The sequence below is a fragment of the Brugia malayi genome (genome assembly GCF_000002995.4).
Source record: "Brugia malayi strain FR3 genome assembly, contig: Bm_v4_Chr3_scaffold_001, whole genome shotgun sequence".
NCBI classification, from domain to species: domain Eukaryota; kingdom Metazoa; phylum Nematoda; class Chromadorea; order Rhabditida; family Onchocercidae; genus Brugia; species Brugia malayi.
Genome location: NW_025062477.1, coordinates 7,518,858 through 7,537,785, shown reverse-complemented (window position 1 = coordinate 7,537,785; position 18,928 = coordinate 7,518,858). Strand labels below are relative to the sequence as shown.

General features: G+C 30.7%; 1 protein-coding gene across 2 annotated transcripts; it reads right to left on the bottom strand.

Moving 5' to 3' along the window:
- Nucleotides 1–846: 846 nt before the first annotated feature.
- Nucleotides 847–18,445, bottom strand: Bma-lim-7 (Uncharacterized protein; the record flags this gene model as incomplete). Of its 2 annotated transcripts, XM_043080312.1 has the most annotated exons (12): nucleotides 847–1,029; nucleotides 1,890–2,129; nucleotides 6,306–6,406; nucleotides 6,569–6,683; nucleotides 6,829–6,888; nucleotides 7,224–7,358; nucleotides 7,498–7,705; nucleotides 13,261–13,346; nucleotides 15,131–15,195; nucleotides 15,450–15,509; nucleotides 17,691–18,088; nucleotides 18,423–18,445. In XM_043080312.1, the coding sequence occupies 12 exons, from the start codon at nucleotides 18,443–18,445 to the stop codon at nucleotides 847–849; spliced, it is 1,674 nt and encodes a 557-aa protein (XP_042936246.1). The 2 variants fall into 2 exon arrangements, with proteins under 2 accessions (XP_042936246.1, XP_042936247.1); XM_043080313.1 differs by lacking the exons at nucleotides 13,261–13,346; nucleotides 15,131–15,195; nucleotides 15,450–15,509; nucleotides 17,691–18,088; nucleotides 18,423–18,445 and having other exon boundaries at nucleotides 7,498–7,722.
- Nucleotides 18,446–18,928: the final 483 nt, after the last annotated feature.

The window sequence follows — 18,928 nt, the reverse complement described above, 5'->3', positions numbered from 1 at the left end:
AACGCGCAAATAGAAATTTGAAACAAAAATAGTTTCACTAATAATTTGCATCACTAAAATTTAAAAGAAAAAATTTATACCAACAAGAAAAAAGATTACAAAATTTGCAGTATAATCATTTATAACAAATTATTTTGGTTATAGCTTAAGAATCTTTTAATTTAAATTCCATGATATTTTGTGAATCTTTCATTCATACGTTTTCTATGAAAAAATCAGACATCTTTCCTACAATGAATTAAGTCTAATTTGCACAATGGAAATTTAGAAATTTGAAAAATTAGCTAAAAAATGATAAATGCAAGAAAAAATATCGGCAACATCGGCATCTATAAACTACTGTTATGTACAACAATGTAACAACAATAAAGCAATATCCCTGCATTTTGTACTAAACAAATATTTCATCAACTTTTTTTGACACTAATATGAAATATAACCGTCACCGACAACAGCAGCGTAAGGATTTATCCATAAGATCTCGGAAGCAATTCTGGAAATCTCCTCATTTGTTTAAAAAAACTGATGAATTTGTCACTCTCGGTTCAATTCCAGATTGGAACTGCATCTTGAAAAAAAAAAAAGGATTTTAAGCAAAAAGCAGTTACAAAGTGCTGAGGTAGTAGGCAAAATATGTTCGAAATGAATAAATTATTTGAATACGCACCTAATTACAGCATTTAATTGTATTATATTTTAAATTGTAAGTTGTATGACACAAATTGTATTGTACTGTACCAATAAAAAACAAAAAACTTTTTTTGTTTTAAATAAGAAGACAATCTTTAGCACTAAGGAGATTTTTCATAAGTGAAACTGATGGATTTGTACGGTCGTAGATATATTCTACTCGCTGCATGATGGCGATGATAAATCAGAAGCATTCACTTGAGGCGAAAATTCGAGGTCTGTGCCCATATTGACCGAGAAAAGATGATTGTTTGGTCCGGTCGCGGACATCATGTTACTATAACCACTGCTACTCAAATCGTTCCCCAAATCTGCATAGTGAGGTGGCGGTGGTGGCATCTACAAACAATTGGCCACGATAATGCATTAGTTTCAAAAGTTTTTCAAAAGAAAAAACTTCTATAATAAATTATGAGTTGAAGTAATAATGAAATTAATGTAGTTGGAAAATAAATGCAATCAAAATATTTAATTTAAGATTAGAGGTGGTAAGCTAGATTGAATACAATTTCGGATCTGAAAAGTCAGTTTTTCAGTTTATAGAAATACTCTTTTGCAATGTGTGAATTTTTGATTAAATCATGTTCACCTTAATTTGATGAATTCAGAACTGTATCTCAACTTCACTCTTAGCATAATATGCTAGTTTTTACGAAAGAAAATGATAGTTAAGTCAAATTTATTTAAATATCTTGATAAAAGGGAGTAGGGAGTAGGAGAAAGAAGGGATAACATTTGAAAAGGTGTTATTAGTACCCTCTGCTTACTGAAGAGAGGAAGTGATGCAAATAGTTCGCGAACTTTGAAGTATGTTTGCGCAGCTGTTAGCACGGTAAGAACGGAATACAGGAAGTAAAGCAAAGAACTGAGCGCGCATATGTCATGCACCAAATACAAAAGTCAGTTGTCCTATACTATTATTTTACTTGTCGGAACTCTAGATGACCCACAGCCATACTTTCTAACAAGTTGTACTTTCAAGTTAAAATAAATAGCCCAATGCAAGAGTAAACTAGAAATCACTAATCATACTGCAAGATTTCCTTCATTTCTTTGGCTTTTATAAATGGAAACAACTGAGAACTTTGACATATTTCCATTTTGTCTTCAAAAATATCCGTCAAGTTATTATCAAATTATTTTTTAAAAGTCTTTCATTTAAAAAATACAGATGCTTAAAATGAGACTTAAAATCATACAATTTGAGCATATGGTGAAGGCTGTTGCAATGTGGACTGCTGCAGTGATGCATGCTGAGGTTGTGGCATGCCTCCTTGAGCATTTATAGCTTCCAAACCAGACCATATATTCGGATTCTGTGGAAATTGGTGAATATCCACGGGTTGGATGCCGATTAAGTTCGGGTCACTATGTGGTGTTGGTGACGCAGCTATCAGTGGACCAACTCCGCCCAATCGTACCCCCGTAATAGCTCTTTCCTGAAAAAATATCTTGCAAAATATCTGAAAAATATCTAAGCCAATCAATAAAAAAACAATTTCATCACAAAAACAATAATCGTAATTCATACCTATCAACAATCATAAATTAACACCACTGATGAATAATACAGCATAATGAAAATTTATTAAACAGTGATAGGGATCATTAGTTGCTCCTTAATCTTTGAATATAATTAAGCTTACTAATTGTACATCTTTGATAACCTTAAACTTGGATAGAAAGAGACATATCTTTTCACAATTCACGGTCTAGAAATCTTTTTTTTGAATCCATTAACACAGAGGGAGTCCCCGAGATAAAACATTACATTAGATGAACTTAGCCATGTTCGATGTTAGATGATATGGTTTTGCAAGGAATTAGACTCTGAATATCGATCTAATGAACTTAAAATCCTATTCCCTTCCTATTACGAGTAACGAAACCAATACATAAACAAAAATAATTGTCACACAACATCATTCAATAGATATGAAAACGCACCATATTTCAATGTATCGCACTTTAACTCATCTATAAGATCAATAAGTAATAACTGTGCAAAATGATAGAATCAGTTATTATCAAATGTTAGGAGAGGTAATTCAGTGAAGATCTCCAGCTGAAATACTACAGACTTAATTTCAATCTAATTTAAATTTTAATTTAAACCCTCAGCACACAAACAAATTCGCATCCTTCAACAATTCTGTATTTTTCTAAATAAATAAATATGGGTAATTTTGCCATTCCTCAACCATACACAATCATTCCACGAATTACATCATTGATGTCATTATCGCAGGAAGTAATTTCATCTGTTGGAAACCTGGAAAGGCCTTGATACTAGTGGTTCTGCTTATTGTCAACTTCTCTTCTAGGAATGAATTATCATTCACGCTTTCAAGTTGTCATCTATAGGTTGACAAATGAGAGAGAGGTGTGCATGGCCTCTTCCGCTTCACTGGGTTAAAATGTGAACCGCTGAAGTGCTTCATTTTATTACGGTATTTGAATTTGGGCCTATGGCTCACTTGTTCACTTCAATGCCCTAACGCACATATATATATGTATAACACTGATTTATTTCATTGTCCTAATGCGCAGTGAACCGAATTTATATATATAGAAGCATGCGCAAATATGAGTGCTCTCATTTAAATGAAATTTTTTTTCTAAATTGAGTAAGAAATGTGTCTATTAGATGATATTTAATGAAGTGTATGCTAAAAGGAGGCGAATTGAAAGTTAAATTGAATAATAATTTGGAAATTTTGATAATTTCAATGATTCATTAAATTTAATTTATGAAAAACTAGTTTTAACAGAACTAATAGAGCTAAAGGAACGGCGCTTTGCATACGAATGACACTTAGTTATGCTTTCCTTTTTAGGCCTTATTTCCTTCCAATGCATCGGTCAAGTAGTTTTCTTCCTCTTTTTTCCTTCAGTCTCTTCAAAAGAAACAATTTACGAGTGTTTATCAAAAGTCATCAATATAAACACTTCAATCACGATGCAAATTACTGTATTCGAAATAAAAAGAAAAAAGATAAGCGAAAATTATTTATGATAGATAGGCATTTATGTATTAAATGAATTGAATGAAATTTCATCCTGTCCTTTTTTTGAGGGGTAATTTCATTTTTTTTTTTTTTTTTTTTGACAAAAATTATTAAATGGAGTGGAGAGTTTCTTGAGATTGCAACTTATTTTTCAACTCTTTTAAAACTCACTTCACTATTTCATTTCTTTTCCATCAAATAAAAACTGATAATATCGAAGAAAAAAGCTTTATCCATCGTTCCACCTGTTTCCTATTGCCCTGATTGTTTATTTTAAAAACGATAGAATTGCAAAGTTGTCCTGAAATCAAACCAATATGCTACTAAAACTTAAACGACCTAAGAGAGCTCAAAACTACCAGACACTATCTTTGATTGAAGTAGTTCGCAGGAAAATATTGACGGTGAAATGAAGAACTAAGGCTTGTTAAAATATTTGTCCTTCGTCATATTAATTATTAATCAGTAAATTAATTAATAAATAATACGAAATATGATCGAAATTCATATTTTTTTTTTTGATTCTAATTGATAACTAGTTTTCCCGCATTTCAATGTATACAAACTATCATCATTTGTTTGTTTAATATAGATAAAAAAATGAGGCATATGGCCGTTTGCTTAAGTACCTAGAGAGATCGTTAAGAACTATATAAGCTATTCCAGAACATATGCTCACTCAGATAACTCTTCCTCATCTCATCTTTCCATGCTAATTTATTTAATTTCTGGTTAGATGCTAATGATTCATATCCTTCAATTCCTTTTTGAATTTGAAATTTAAAAACGTTTCATTTCATCGAAATTTAAACTTATTTCAATATCGGCTTAATTTCAATTTCACCGAGCATTTTTTTTTATTGTTACTACTCAAATTTCAAGTTTTTTTGAAAATAGCTGGAAACATTAGTATGCACATATAATATTGAAGGTGAAAGTCATCACTGAGGATGAGAAAGTTCTAAAAAGGTTGAATATGGCAGAAAGTTATTCTCACAGTCAACAGTTAATCGATAAGCTATGAAATTTATTGTTGATGTTCTCAGATGACCTCTCGCTGTGGTCATCTCACATATTTTATTCTGATAAGATCTTAACATCTTCAGTAGCAGTAGTGTCACATATGTGTTCACATACTGTTTCTCTATCAAATTCTTCCCAGCAGCAATTCAACTGTTAAACAAGAATGTGTGAAAATAAGTAAAGCATTGTAATCTTAGAATAATACAGCGTGAGAAGGTAATTAGTTTTCTTTTAAACTATTCAAATATTTTCTTAAATTTCATTTTTCACTTTTAGTTGATATTTTATTTTCTATTCAATAATAGATTTTGATGCTAAATAGTAATAAGTAATTTGGAAAAAATCATTGTAGATATCATAAATTGTAACTCTATTATATCAGAAAAAATATGCAAAATATTATGGAAAAACTAGAATTGTCATCAAATATGTTATCAGTTATATATTACCAGAAAAAAGTGTTATCAGCTATATATTATCAAAAACCAATGATAATGTCAATCGAACATAGCAGAACAAATGTCTATTTGTCGTTTTGGTCGGTCATCCGTATGTGATCAGTTTTCGTTAGGAAATTTTGTCCAGGTGGCGTTAACATTCAACCTACACACACACAGATACAACAAATACATACACACATACATGCATACAAATGGACCACAATCCCATCCTGTAGATAATTTATGAAATTAATTTATGAAAATTAAAAATTTTTTATTGGCTTTTGCTTCTGTTGTTCAAATATTTACTTTTTATTTTAAAGTATTTTGGCGATAACTAGGCAGAGTGTTGGCTGGTTATAGGTAGAAAGAAGATACGACTCAAAATTGGACGAATCAAAATTATGTTTGCATTTATCAGTCACCACGATTATCATAACTATTTTTATGTACCGATAATCATGGAAAAAGGCTTAGGCAAGCGAAATATAGCTACTTAAGAAAAGTGTTTTATAATGATTCCCAAAGGTGAATATTTCTTCACAACTTCAAATTAAATTTAACCTTAAATTTATTTGAGACTTTCTTCCTTAAAAAATTCCCTCCATTGTGTTGAACACAACTATGCAGCAATATCCCTAAATTTTGATTATATTTATCTACTAAACTCTTGATTTATTCCCTTGAAAAGATTAAAGGGTACAAAGAAGCTATGATTCTATTTATACTTATCTGCATTATTTAAAAATTTCTATAAATTACCAATGTACTTTATATATTTCCAATAATTGATTACTACTTGATTAAATTCAACCTAAAACAAACAAAAAAATGAACATGTCATGATTTAAAGATAGCAACTATCGGCTGATTGACTTGACTGATTTTTTCTCCTGGTGATACTTTTCAGTGAGTAACGTTCAATAAAGTATGAATGGTATAAGACCTTTGACATTTAAGGAGACGATGGACAGTAGAAGAACCATTCAATTAAGTAAACAAATGCATGCATGCGTATCACAAGAGAAGCTCAGTGATTCCAGGAATGCATGGTACCAGAAGATATACAGTGGATTTATCAAATATATAACTTCCAAGAAAGCCGCAGTGAATACAAAAAATCAGATTATTTTCTAAAACTAACTGTTTCGGCCTTCTGTTGTAAATGTTTCATTGCAATTTGTCGCTTCTTATCTTTGCAGCGTTTGTTTTGGAACCATACACGTATCACACGTGGACTTAGACCTATGAAAATGTTGTTGTAAATAACTTTATTTTTACAAAATGTATTGCTGATTATTTTGCATACTTAAAATTGATGTTATCCATTAGTCACTCCTTCACAAATGATAAGAGCTAATTTGAAGTAAACAGTAATGTTGAAAACAATATGAAAGAGTCAAGTACCGGTCATTTCGACGAGGTGTTCTTTCATCATAGCATCTGGCCGAGCATTAGCCGCATAGCATGCTTTGAGGGTCATTAGCTGCTTCTCATTAAGGACCGTTCGAACTCTAGTCGACTGGAAAGTCAAAAATCGACTAAATCATTTGATGAAATTTTAAAAATAAACTACGACACTTTTCATCCAAAACATGATATGAGTTTAAAAAAACCCACAAAAGTTCTAATTTCATCTTTTTTCTTATAAGAACAAAAAAAGTCACTTGTTTGTCCTTCTTGTTCTTTTTCATTTGTGATTTCGAACTATTAAATGTAGTTACAATCTGAAATTCACGATAGTAGTTTATCAATAGTCCACTAATTAGAGAATTACCTTTCTTCTAAAATATTGTCAAATATGAATTACAGAACGCAATATAATAAAGATTGTATAGTTTGAGTATCATCCCAATATTCTAACTAAGCATTTCAAAACTGGCAGCACAACTAAAATATTCTGATATGATGATCTGCTGACCTTCGTTCAATCTATCTATATTTTTCTACATATGAGATATATAATTCCAGAAGAAATTATTAGGAATCATTTCAGAGCAAGGAAATTTTACAAAAGATTGAAAAAAAAGATTAAAATATCCGAGAAAAATTTTCCATCAACCTCATCTGATTTAGGACTTCGAAGTGAAAGTGGTGGGGTACTTGACATTTGATTATCCAGACTTGTCAAAGTTGAGCCGTCCCATCCATCTTCATCTTCTCGTCCATAAATATCCGTTTTGATTGAGGATGGTTGCTGTATAATAATATTTATGAGATATTATAACAAAAACAAGAAAAGAAACCTGCAATAGCTTAAATGGCTTAAATCTTATCTTTACAACGAATATGACAAGGTAATATCTTAAAGAAGCCGTTATGTCATTTCTTCTCACCTCAATATTAGTTGCATCACAATCAACACGACATAATACATCGTCTTCACGTTCTCGAAAAACGAATTCTTCTCCAACTGTTAGCTTCTTTTCGCAACTTGAGCATGAGAAGCATGCTGCGTGATAAGTTAACGTTCGTATTTTCATTACCATATCGGTCTTTGAGATGTATTCTTTGCAACGAATACATTTCTTTGCATCCGTTATCCTTAACAAAAATCTCATGTTATATGGAGAAATTTTAAAATGCTTTAAAATACTTATTATAATAGAACTTATAATAAGAAAAAAAAAAAAAAAAAAAAACTCCATTTTCAGTATTGCAGTATTCTTTCAATCATATCAAGTGCACTTCTTTTTCCTTTCCACATCCTCCTTATTCAAATCATATAATTCCAAGAATTATGCTTTTATTATCCAAGTTGTTAACTTCTAATTAAACTATACAGTTAATTAATGACGAATAATTATTGATTGGAAATTGGAAATTTACTGTCTGAGCAATGCTTTATACAGTTTCACGATACACATAATCTTTACTTTTATCTCACATTAAAAGGTTTTTTTTTTTTCAGAAATTTATCATTTTTTGAAATAAAGAATTTTTCTTTTAAATAAAGCAACTATTTCTCGTTTTTCTTTCTTTTTTTTCGACTATAAGTAATAAAAATAGAAATAAAAGAACATAAAATGAGGAAAGAAAGGCAAAAGAGTAAGATATCGATTACAGAAAAAAGGTTTATTTATGTTGAGCAAGAAATGTTTGTTTTATAACCGCCACGAATTACTGCATCCCCTTAAATAAACGGGAAAAAAAGGTGAAATGGCAGCTGCTCGAATTACTCCGTTAAAGAGGGCATAAACTCATCCATGAATTGAATTATTATTCTATTACACAGGAAAAAAAAAGATGTGTTGCAAAAATATAAAGAAAAAAAATAAAGAAAATTTTCAATTAAAAAAAAGGAACAAAGAAAGAAGGGAAAATAGATAAGAAAATAGTTTATCAGTTGATCTGTGACAATAATATGATCAAATAAGAATAAGCAAAGAATTTCTTCAAAGTTAGTTTTTCATTCTTCGTTATGAATTACTCACACAAATAATTCGGGTTTTTTCATTTTTTGCGATGACAGAAACTTTGTTTGCATTCAAAAATAAAATTTCTTTTGTTTTCAACAAACAATGAAAAGTGGAAGTTAATCTTCGATTAATGAAGGGACATAGCAGTGACATTTCACTTATAATATCGAATAACGATTTAGGAGATAGTATATGATAAATGATGTTCGCGTGCAATGAGATGTGCAATAGGCTCATATTAACTTTCAATAATTAAAAATAAATAAGACAGGAAAATATGTCAAATCTATCCTTTTCCAACTCTTTGATTTATTATATAGCATTCCTGAAAGTTTACTTAAGAGTGTCGGTATGGATTTCCTGTTATTCCAAAGCATATTCTTTTCTAATTCGGTAGATTGCATACACCAAAACGCAAGAATTGTAGTTGCTGTAAGGATTGCGTCCTAAACAGAACGAAGTCGCCTTCTATTACTATTTCCTCACCAATTGAGAAATAATTTACAAAATTGACCTCCTGATTTTTCTTTGTTTCTTGCATGGTATTCTTCTATAATCCAATTCCGCTCAAATGAAAGCAAAACTAAAAGTCACCCAAACTTCCAATCTTTAAACATTTCTTATTCTATTTATAACTCACGCTTCTCAGAGAACGTTGTAACTATAACTTTCTTCCGCATGGCCAGCTAAAAGCGAAAAACAAAAAAACAAAAACAAAAAAAACAGGAAATGTCGATTTATATTCTCTTCAACACTTATCAGATATTCAAAATTTTTTTCAGCTGAAATTTTGTATCTGCATAAAGGAGTTTGTGAAATTCTCATGTTATATTATTTGAAGGGTTGGTAACAATCTGAAATATTTGATAAAAGGAAGATAGATAAAGTTATTACTGACAACAATTTTTTCTTTTATCAATATTGTGCCATTCTCATATCTTTTTTCAATATTCTCTTTTTCAAGAACACCTTCCTCTTCTGGACAATAATGACAAGCAAACAGATTAAAATGACAAAAATTTTCCACCCCGAAACATCTATTAGACTATCACTGCGACAATAATAAATGAAAGAATCATTTTCGGTAGCTCTCGAGTTACCTCCCTTTCCTCTTTCAAAAAAAAAAAAAAAGAATATGAATAAAAATTCTCACGGCATGTGCATAGGTTTGCTTCTGTTATATTACTATGTGGTGGTGGATAGGTGAAAAAAAGGCCGAGCAAAAAAAAGGGAAGAAAAAAGGAGCGAAAGAAGATGCAAGGCGGCTTTTCTTTTTCTAACCTAGTATTCCAATTGAATGAATGAATGGACGAACGAACGAACGACCGAACGGATGATCCAGTGAAAGGTAGTACTGCTAGATGCTTCTTCTGCGTTTTTGCATAATAATTTGAATAAGGATCAGATGTGGTTGGTGTTAAACTTATAGGAAATGATAAATTACGAAAAGTAGTAGACGATATGGCTCGGTTTCCTTTCTCCAATATAATTTCATTATAATTATTATACTGCAAAGATATTTGTTGTGTTATTAATTTGAGGAGTAATGATGAACCGAATAGTTAAATCTTAACATAGACAGTTTCTCCAAAATCATCATTGTTCTTTGATCCATATATGAAAGTTATTGTAATTTTGGATGTTGAAGTTTTGAATGATCACTGAACTAAATTATTTTAAGTCATTTATCTTACCGTTGAAACAAATTTCTTCTTTAGTACGATGTTATTAAAAGTTCGTACCTTTTAAAGAACATCTAAAGTAAATTTTGTGAAAAATGACCAAAACGAAGTGATAGGTGTGTGTGTGTGTGTGTGTGTGTGTGACCGATAAATTGCATAAATTTGATTTCAAAAATTGCCATGACGGGAAAACTTTCTATCCTTTCAAGCGCTTAAAATAATGCTAAATAGCAATTTTTAATGCGAAACGTGAGCAATGCAAACCGTGGGAGAGTTGATATAATTCCTTCCATCTCTCAACTAGTACTCATCGTTCTATATTTCTCTTCTCCCGTTCTCCTGAATCCGTGGATTCCAATCAATACCTTATTGCTCCAATTTATCCCGGGTGAAAAAAAAAGGATGAAGTTGAAGTGCTTATTGTAATTTAGATCAACTGGGAAAAATATCTAAAATAATTATCTTAACAATCCTGTAGAGATAAAACTCAACATTTCTCTTTTGTCTAAATTACTACCTGTTGAATAATCTGCAACAATTGTCAAGTTATCTTATATGATTTAGATAATAATATACTGGAAACTTTAGAATAGATTTTTAATGAATTTATATTAATTCAGTGATTGTTTCCCAAATTTTTTCATATATTGCAAAAGTGGACAATTAGTTGAAATTGTTGAAAGGTTAGATGAGCCGTGAGAAAGAGAAATTGATTGATGTCGTCAAATAAGAAGAGGATACCAATCAGCTTGACATGACAACAACACCTCAAACAGAAACAGATACCGCCATCTCAAACTCCCTTGCATAATAGGATGTCACAGCAATTAGGGAGTGTCACAAGGTGTATATTGTATAATAAGATGTGTTTATGGTGGTGATCATTTGAATAGTAAATTGTCCGTCCTTCCATTGATATCACCTTATTTTAATATCTACTTACTTGGAAAATGCGATCACCTTAACTATTTTGACTATTAATTGTTTGGTACAACTAATTATCTTCTATAGTTATCCAAATATATATGACATCAATAATTGTTTAAACGATGAGTAATTTAACTTAGAAATAATAAGCCGACTCATTTTATATTTCACTCTCTTAATGTAGATAGAGCGACCGAAGCTAAGGTCAATTTTGCTTGGATCAGAAAGATGAATATTACATTTGCAATATATACATATCTGATTGCATGACATCTATTCTGCGTGATATTAGTTTGGAATTCAAAATGAGCTAAATGTTCTTCATTTCTTCCACCACAATTAATTTGTTTTCGTTTTTCTATTTATTTCAATTTAACTTTAAAATAACCAAAACATCCCTGTTGCTTGCATTTTAATTTATATGATTCAGTTGAAATGCAATATATAAATGATTGTTGACAAGTTGTATGGTGCATTCATATGTATTGTATCGAAGATCGTTGTGGATTTGCTCGTCACAAGCTGTCAGAAATGATTATCAATGAAGATTGTTGATAAGGGCAAGAAGATAATCTCATTAATTACGATAGATTAGCCTATAAGCATACTATACGTCGACAGCTTAACAATTTATATAACTGACATGTTCAATTACTAAATGGAAACAGCGAAGAATTTCAACATTGATGGCCGTTTTGTAACTTCTAAGCTTATCTATATATTTTTTCTTCACTTCTTACTGGATGATAGTAGTGTAAGAATGCTAAGTAAAAAAGAATTTAGTACCCGTAAAAGTAAACAAATCATTAAAATCTAAAAAAATTAATTCTATTGATTATAAAGCTAAGAATGCGGTATATAGCAATTAATTATAGTACAGGTCTAGAATTGAAATAGCTTTATGCTTAACGTATTTAACTTCAATCAAACCAATGAAGCCATGTATTTATTCTATCAGCAGAAAAAGCAATCTAAGAATTTTTCTTTAAAGGAAACAAAACTTATCATAACAGAGAAATATTTAAGTGCATGGAATTTATCAATGTTTCTTTTTATTGCAAACAATGAAAAGTGAAAAATTGCAAGAGAAGAAAAAAGACAGCATAATTTATATAGAAAAGCTGAAAATAACGATTAGATTGGGATGAATGAAGCTGGGAGGAACACATTAAACCGATTAGTTCCTTCCAAGCTCTCAAAAGCAGGATGGGAAAAACCGATTAACAGCAGCTTAAAACAGAAGACACAAGCGCCTAGTAAAGGATATTATTCGATATATACACATTAAGATAATTACTCATCTTGCAAGATGAAATTACAACAGCTACAGATTTCATTCAGAAATACAAATGTCTTTTTAGATGCTATTCAGTCTGATTTAAAAAAAAAAATTTCATTTGTCAAGTTTTTATTCAACTTTTCATTATAATAAATTATTAAATTTATAAAAGTGTTTCCATTTTTTTTATTTTTATTTTTATTTTTTGTTTGAAATGTGAGTTTACCTTTTTATATTATGATGAATCAGAGGATGCTTGAATGATCAATGAAAATATATTGAACACATTTATGTATGAGGTTAGGATTACATCTTTTTACTTACATCTTTTACGAAGAATTATTTATCACGTGATGCTACGTGATGTCGGAAAAGAAAGATGAACATAAATGTGTGCAAAAAACAATGAGGAATTGAAGTGGAGGAAATACGTCATTGTAGGATGGAATAAGTTAGTTATTAAGTGGCATTTACAAGTGCTCATCTGTTCCGAACATACTGCCACCGATACAATACATTGATGTTCTTTGCACTTCAACAACAATGCTTACTGGCTTCCTTTTTTAATTACTACTCAAATGTCAAATAGAAGGGACCAAGAGAAAGCAAAAGATGACTGAATTTATGAATTTAATAATAAGTTGAATATAATGATACAACTTAGTATTCCAAATTAATTTCATGGAGTAAACTGTACGACTGAAAGTAATGGGTAAGTTTGGCATCACTTTAATTCAAAAAAAAAAAAGAAAAATGATTTCAATTAATGATAAGAAACCAAAGGTCACAAACCTGATATAATCCTCTTTACAGTATGGTTTATTGTCTCGAATATATGTTGTACAACTTTCATCCAAATAACATCCGCATTGTTCACACTGCAACAATGTTCTTAATTTATCCAACTACTGATTTATAACAAAATTAGTGTGAACAAAGCATTTCGTGCATAGCTTTTTTTTTTTTCTTTTGCAAATTTGTAGAATTAATTTTTGGACTAGAATCTTCTCTTGTCAAATTCTAAATTTGACACGAACGTTTGTCTTATACATTTTTGCCTCTTAATACTCATTTACATTTATTTCATAATTGCTTTCGGGTTGTTTATCTATTTGTGAGTCCATTTTATTTATTTTAACTTGCTTATCAATTTAGTCTTACTAATTGCACGATCATCAGAAGATGAATTTGCTATCAACTGCATGCATTGCAAGCTAACATTGCATTTTATCCTAATAAGAAGTAAAAAATTTGAAATTAAGGATGAATTATGTCTCCCTGATGTTATGTCTGCAAATAAATTTCTATTTTGTTTGCCAGCATTAAAACTAAAAATTATAGTAGAATTTGATGAAGTAACACTCACCAGTCTTCCTGATAATTTAATAATTTAGCGCCGACCAGTCATCTCCTATTTCCGCCAAACTCACTCTTTTACCCCTTTTTCAAAAACCTGTTTATCTCTTTTCTCTATACTGACTTCGAAGCAATGTGCGTCTTTAGGAGGAACATACATCATAAATGTATCTCCGCCGAGGATTACGGTAATTCCCAACATGGTAAGCCAGAAGATTTCTCAACAAATAAAGAAAGATGAATAAAAATTTTTTCATTTGAAATTATTTTTAAGCAAAGTTTTACACTTGCTTTTCAATGAATGTTATGAGATACATTAGAACTTTCAGTCTCAATCTTCTTTATTCTAATTAATGATAACCTTAACTTATATTTCGTCGACTGTTTTAGCTAAAATTTTCAACTCTCGTTTATTTTTTCCTCACAAGGAGAAATTTTTACTTAGCAAATTTTTTTTTTTTATTTTTTGTTTTTTTTTTTTAGAAATTGACAGAACTAATGAAGGTTGAACTGAAGTGAGCTAGAATTGAGTTAATAAATGCGTTAATATATATTTATACGAAGGTTTTTGGCCAAGCGGTAATCAATGCAGGTGAAGCGGAAGATTAATGGTTAATAGTGGATCAGTGGACAGAACAGGTCGTGGAATCAAGGGCATTTGATGAAAGAATTAAAACTGAACACGCAACATCACATCAATGATTTATTTTATAGTGGTATCCAAAATATTTTCTTCCACACTAGAATATATGTTGTAGTCGCACCAATGAATATTAAACATAATAATATTTAAGACAATTAGAAATGAATAAGATTAACTTATTGAAATGTTCTACACTATTCGACGCCTAACTTTAAGCTTAATAATACTTGACTTAGCAAACTTCATCTAATTTCATGCAATCATCATTACTATAAGCATAATTAGCAAACAAGCGGATGATGCATTAAGTTAATCGTTGTGTAAATAAAAGGTAAAGAACAGCGTTTAGCAACGAGCTAAATTAATAGGATGTGACCTAAAATACGACAAGTGCCATCTTGCACCTTATACAGATTAACTCTACTTGGAAGTATTACGTAATTAACTAATAAAAGCTATTTCTTAACATTTGTTACATCATTCTTGAAGATGAGTCTAAGTCTGAACAAGAATTAGCATTATATTTTCAAGCATTGGTACTTCAGTTTATCCGTTTATCCTCTTAATAAATCTTAAAATATTCACATTACAATCATTTCGATTAATTGAATTACATTGTAGTTGAAATTTACTAAAGTTAACATATAATGATTTAAAACAAACCTTAAGACATCCAGCGTGAAATTCGAGATCCGGACTGACACGTAATACAAATGGGTCACGTATTTCTGAAAGAAATTTTGCTCACTTCAAATTTTAAGAATTCGAACTTCTTTTTTCGTTTTTGTTTGAAATTTACATATTGTTGTATATATGAAAAAGTAAAAAAAAGAAAAAGTTGGGTCGGAAATGCTTGTTTTCGCCGATTTATGCTCTAAGTTTAATCGATGAAAGCGTGTGAAATGGACTATTTTAAATTCTCAAACTGTTGGATTATTTAAAATAAAAAATTCATGAATTTTATGTGAGCTCGAAGCCATACCTTGCAAGCATCCGATACACAATCGACATCCTTGCTGTTGCTGCCTCTGCCCCTCTGATCCTGCGAATTATTCATTATAATATAGCTTTTATTTAGTTCAAGCGATTGGCAGTGGGAAAAACTGCCAATTGCTTGTAGCTATTGGATTTTTCGAATTTATAATTCTAGTTTCAACTAATGATATTTTACTGATTTTAGTTACAAAGAGTTACAGTTATTGATAAGAGATAGGTAATGTTGATACAGTGATGCAATGAAATTAACATGCAAATGATTCAGTGCATATGCAGCGATGAGGCGAATCTGTTTGATATGATACAGATCACGGAAAAGTGACTTATAAAATGGTTTAAATTGATTAAATTATGCATGAAGTGGAAAATAGCAGAATAATTCAAATTATAATATTTAAAAAGAAATCTCCAATCAATGTATGTATTTCTTAGCGATGACAATGAAATCAGTTAATATTTAGGAGACTCATTTTGAACTACAATTTAAAGATTTAGTGCAAACAGTAGAAGTTAGTGAATTTAAAACCCTAATTAACACTTCCATAAATCAATCATGGTTGGAACCAGATGTTTTTTTCTAGAATTATTGGCCAAGATTAAAGTGCCACTTTTGGGTTCTATTTTTAATGGGCTTCAAATGACCTTCTAAAATACTATACTCGATTACCAGCTCTATCCTTTTCAATATGCACAACATTAGCTGAATCGAAGACTTTTATGTTTCAATGAATTCTAATATTTAAACCTTTCAGGGTTGTTCATGGACTAGCTAATTCTTTACAGTTTAGTGAGACAAGTTACCTAGTCTATCATGACATAGTAAAGCTGTACGAGGGATGAATGTTTCTGCACTTACTTCATAAATTCATTTTCCTGAAAAATTGTAGCTCAGTAAGATTTTCTCTTACCAATTTAAGCAATTTCCTGATTGTCAAGTTGAAAACAACATGAATTGATGAAATACGACATGAAATGATGAAAATACGACGTAGTGATACTATTCCACTGTACCCTGACATTGAACATAAGTAATTATGCAAATATTGGCTCAATCAGAGATGAAAAGGAATAGACGGTTAAAATGGTAAGCCGGTTGTCATATCTGAATGCATTTGTCCTCCCGTTTAGTGCATCTTATGATTTTCTCCTTCTGCATTTCTTAAAGAAGGTATGAAATGATACATTGGGGAAATCAAAGTTATACTTAGTTCAGTTACTCTAAACTTTCACTTTAATCTATCGTAACTAGTGGAAAAATAATCGAGAAACGCTGAATTTAAATTTCATTTTCTCTTATTAGAGTTTTGTTATTAGAATGTATCTTTGAACATAACAAAAGCCTACTGTTTTTTCTTTTTTAATAAATAATGAGAAAAATCAAGTGAAAAAAAATTTTAGTGCTTTATTTTTTTTCAAAAAAAGCTAAATTTTTTCAGATCAATAACTTGATAAGTGAAAGAAGAAACTAAAATCGAATGTGGTGAAATTAAAATTACGGAAGAAGCTGACGTCAACTGATGTTGAAAAAATTTTCTTTTAAAATGAAAATTTGTTTTTTTTCTTTTTCAAGAAGGAAGTGATAATGATAAAAAGTATGGTTACGACAAAAATCCGTTTGAAAAGACTAGAAAATTTCTTATTTTGCTTTTTGAAAAAAAATCACTGCCAATGCAACCTCAATGACATTAATTTCTACAATCAAATATATCACTTCATGAATATTGGGAAGTAATTATTTGAAAATTAACTTTACGTGGTATCTTTTATATAAAAGATTGTTGAATTTTTCAAAGGTTGTGAATAAAAACACACCTCCCTCTCTCTCTCTCTTCATTTATTAAAACAATTATTCGATGATTAAAGATCTATTTTTGCTGCCATATCGAAATTTACAAATTCATATACAGGCACTTCTTTCTTTAAAACGAGGAAGTTGATAATAGGTAAATAAGATTTAGATTGATAGTAGATAAAAGAAACTGAGGCAAACAGAGACTTGTGTCATAAAACTTCTGGCAATCTTACAGTCCGATCTTGGTAATTTGGAACAAGCAATTGGTTTATTGACTAAATTTTCTTTTACAAAGCTAATACAACTGTTATTAATATAGAACCAAAATATCGATAGGTTTAAGAGAACACCTGCTGATTATTCATAGAAGGTGATATTGCTTTTGATATTAAAATATGAGATAAAATAAAAGGTGAAGTTTCAAGAGAAACTAACTTAGTTGAGTTTCTAAGCCACTGTCGATCTTTCCAATTGTCATGTTGCCATTACTGGTACTATTAGTATCAGCTGATGTAACAACAACTAATGAGTAAGAATCAGCAATAGATGGATGCTGGTCATACATAATGCAGTCCGAGTAGTCGATAGCAGGAACTGTCGCTACTGCAGCAGAAGATGTCGTAGGTATTTCTTTATCACCTGAGCCAGAAGAGAAGCCCGAATGACCGGCACTGCCACCGCCACCACCGCCACCACCACCGCCACCACCACTACCGCTACTGGTACTATTAGTATTATTATTGCTACTGCTACTGTTACGACTATTGCCGCCTACAGTAGCTCCTTGTTGCAACTGCTGTGGCTGATGCGGTACTTTTTGTGGCTGCGTTATTCTGATACTTTGTTCAGGTTGGTGCTGATGTTGGGTATCACAACGTCGAAAAATACCGCGGAAAGCAATTAGATTTGTGGCCAGTTTGCCTCACTTCCACTGTTATTGCTTTGTTTCTTTTTGCGCCAATATAGAAAGTGTCCAAAATGGATTCACAATAGGAATAATACGAAAGGAAATCCAGAATGAAAGAGTTAGTTAAATAAAATTATTGAAGCAATTCAGAATGACCCCGTAAGTGAATAAATTGTGAGCTCAGAAGTTCCACTGATTTGCTAATAATGTATTTCTTCTGCTTCACCCCAAGATTATTGGTAGTTGTCGATGGTATCAACCTGAAATTAAAACTTTTGAACATAAAGCCCGAAAACTTTTAAGTATTATCCAAGCTATAATCCAAATTTAGAAAACTGAAACAAACAAAAAAAAAAAAAAAAACGTTACAAACAGAAATACAGCATATCATTTTTACCTGACTTAGTAGGAGAGGTCAAGCAAAGGTTATGAGAAAATCACATAAAGAAAAAGGATTGCAAGCTGTTTTAAAAAGTAATAATTATTAACAGAATGTACAGTGATCCAACTCTTTTTAACGATTGATTTCACACCAATTAAGTAAGAATAATGCTTGGCTTAGAATTCTATGAAGAGAATTACGAAATTAAAATGATTCTTAATTGTTAGAATTTCGAAAAGGATTTTGTGAAGGTTTACCGGAATTCAGGACAGTGCTGGATAATAAATATTTGAAAAGAAATTTAAATTAAAAGTTGAAACAATGAAAAAAAAGGCGTTGAATGATAGAATAATGATTTCAGGAATTTAGATGAACACTTGAGCC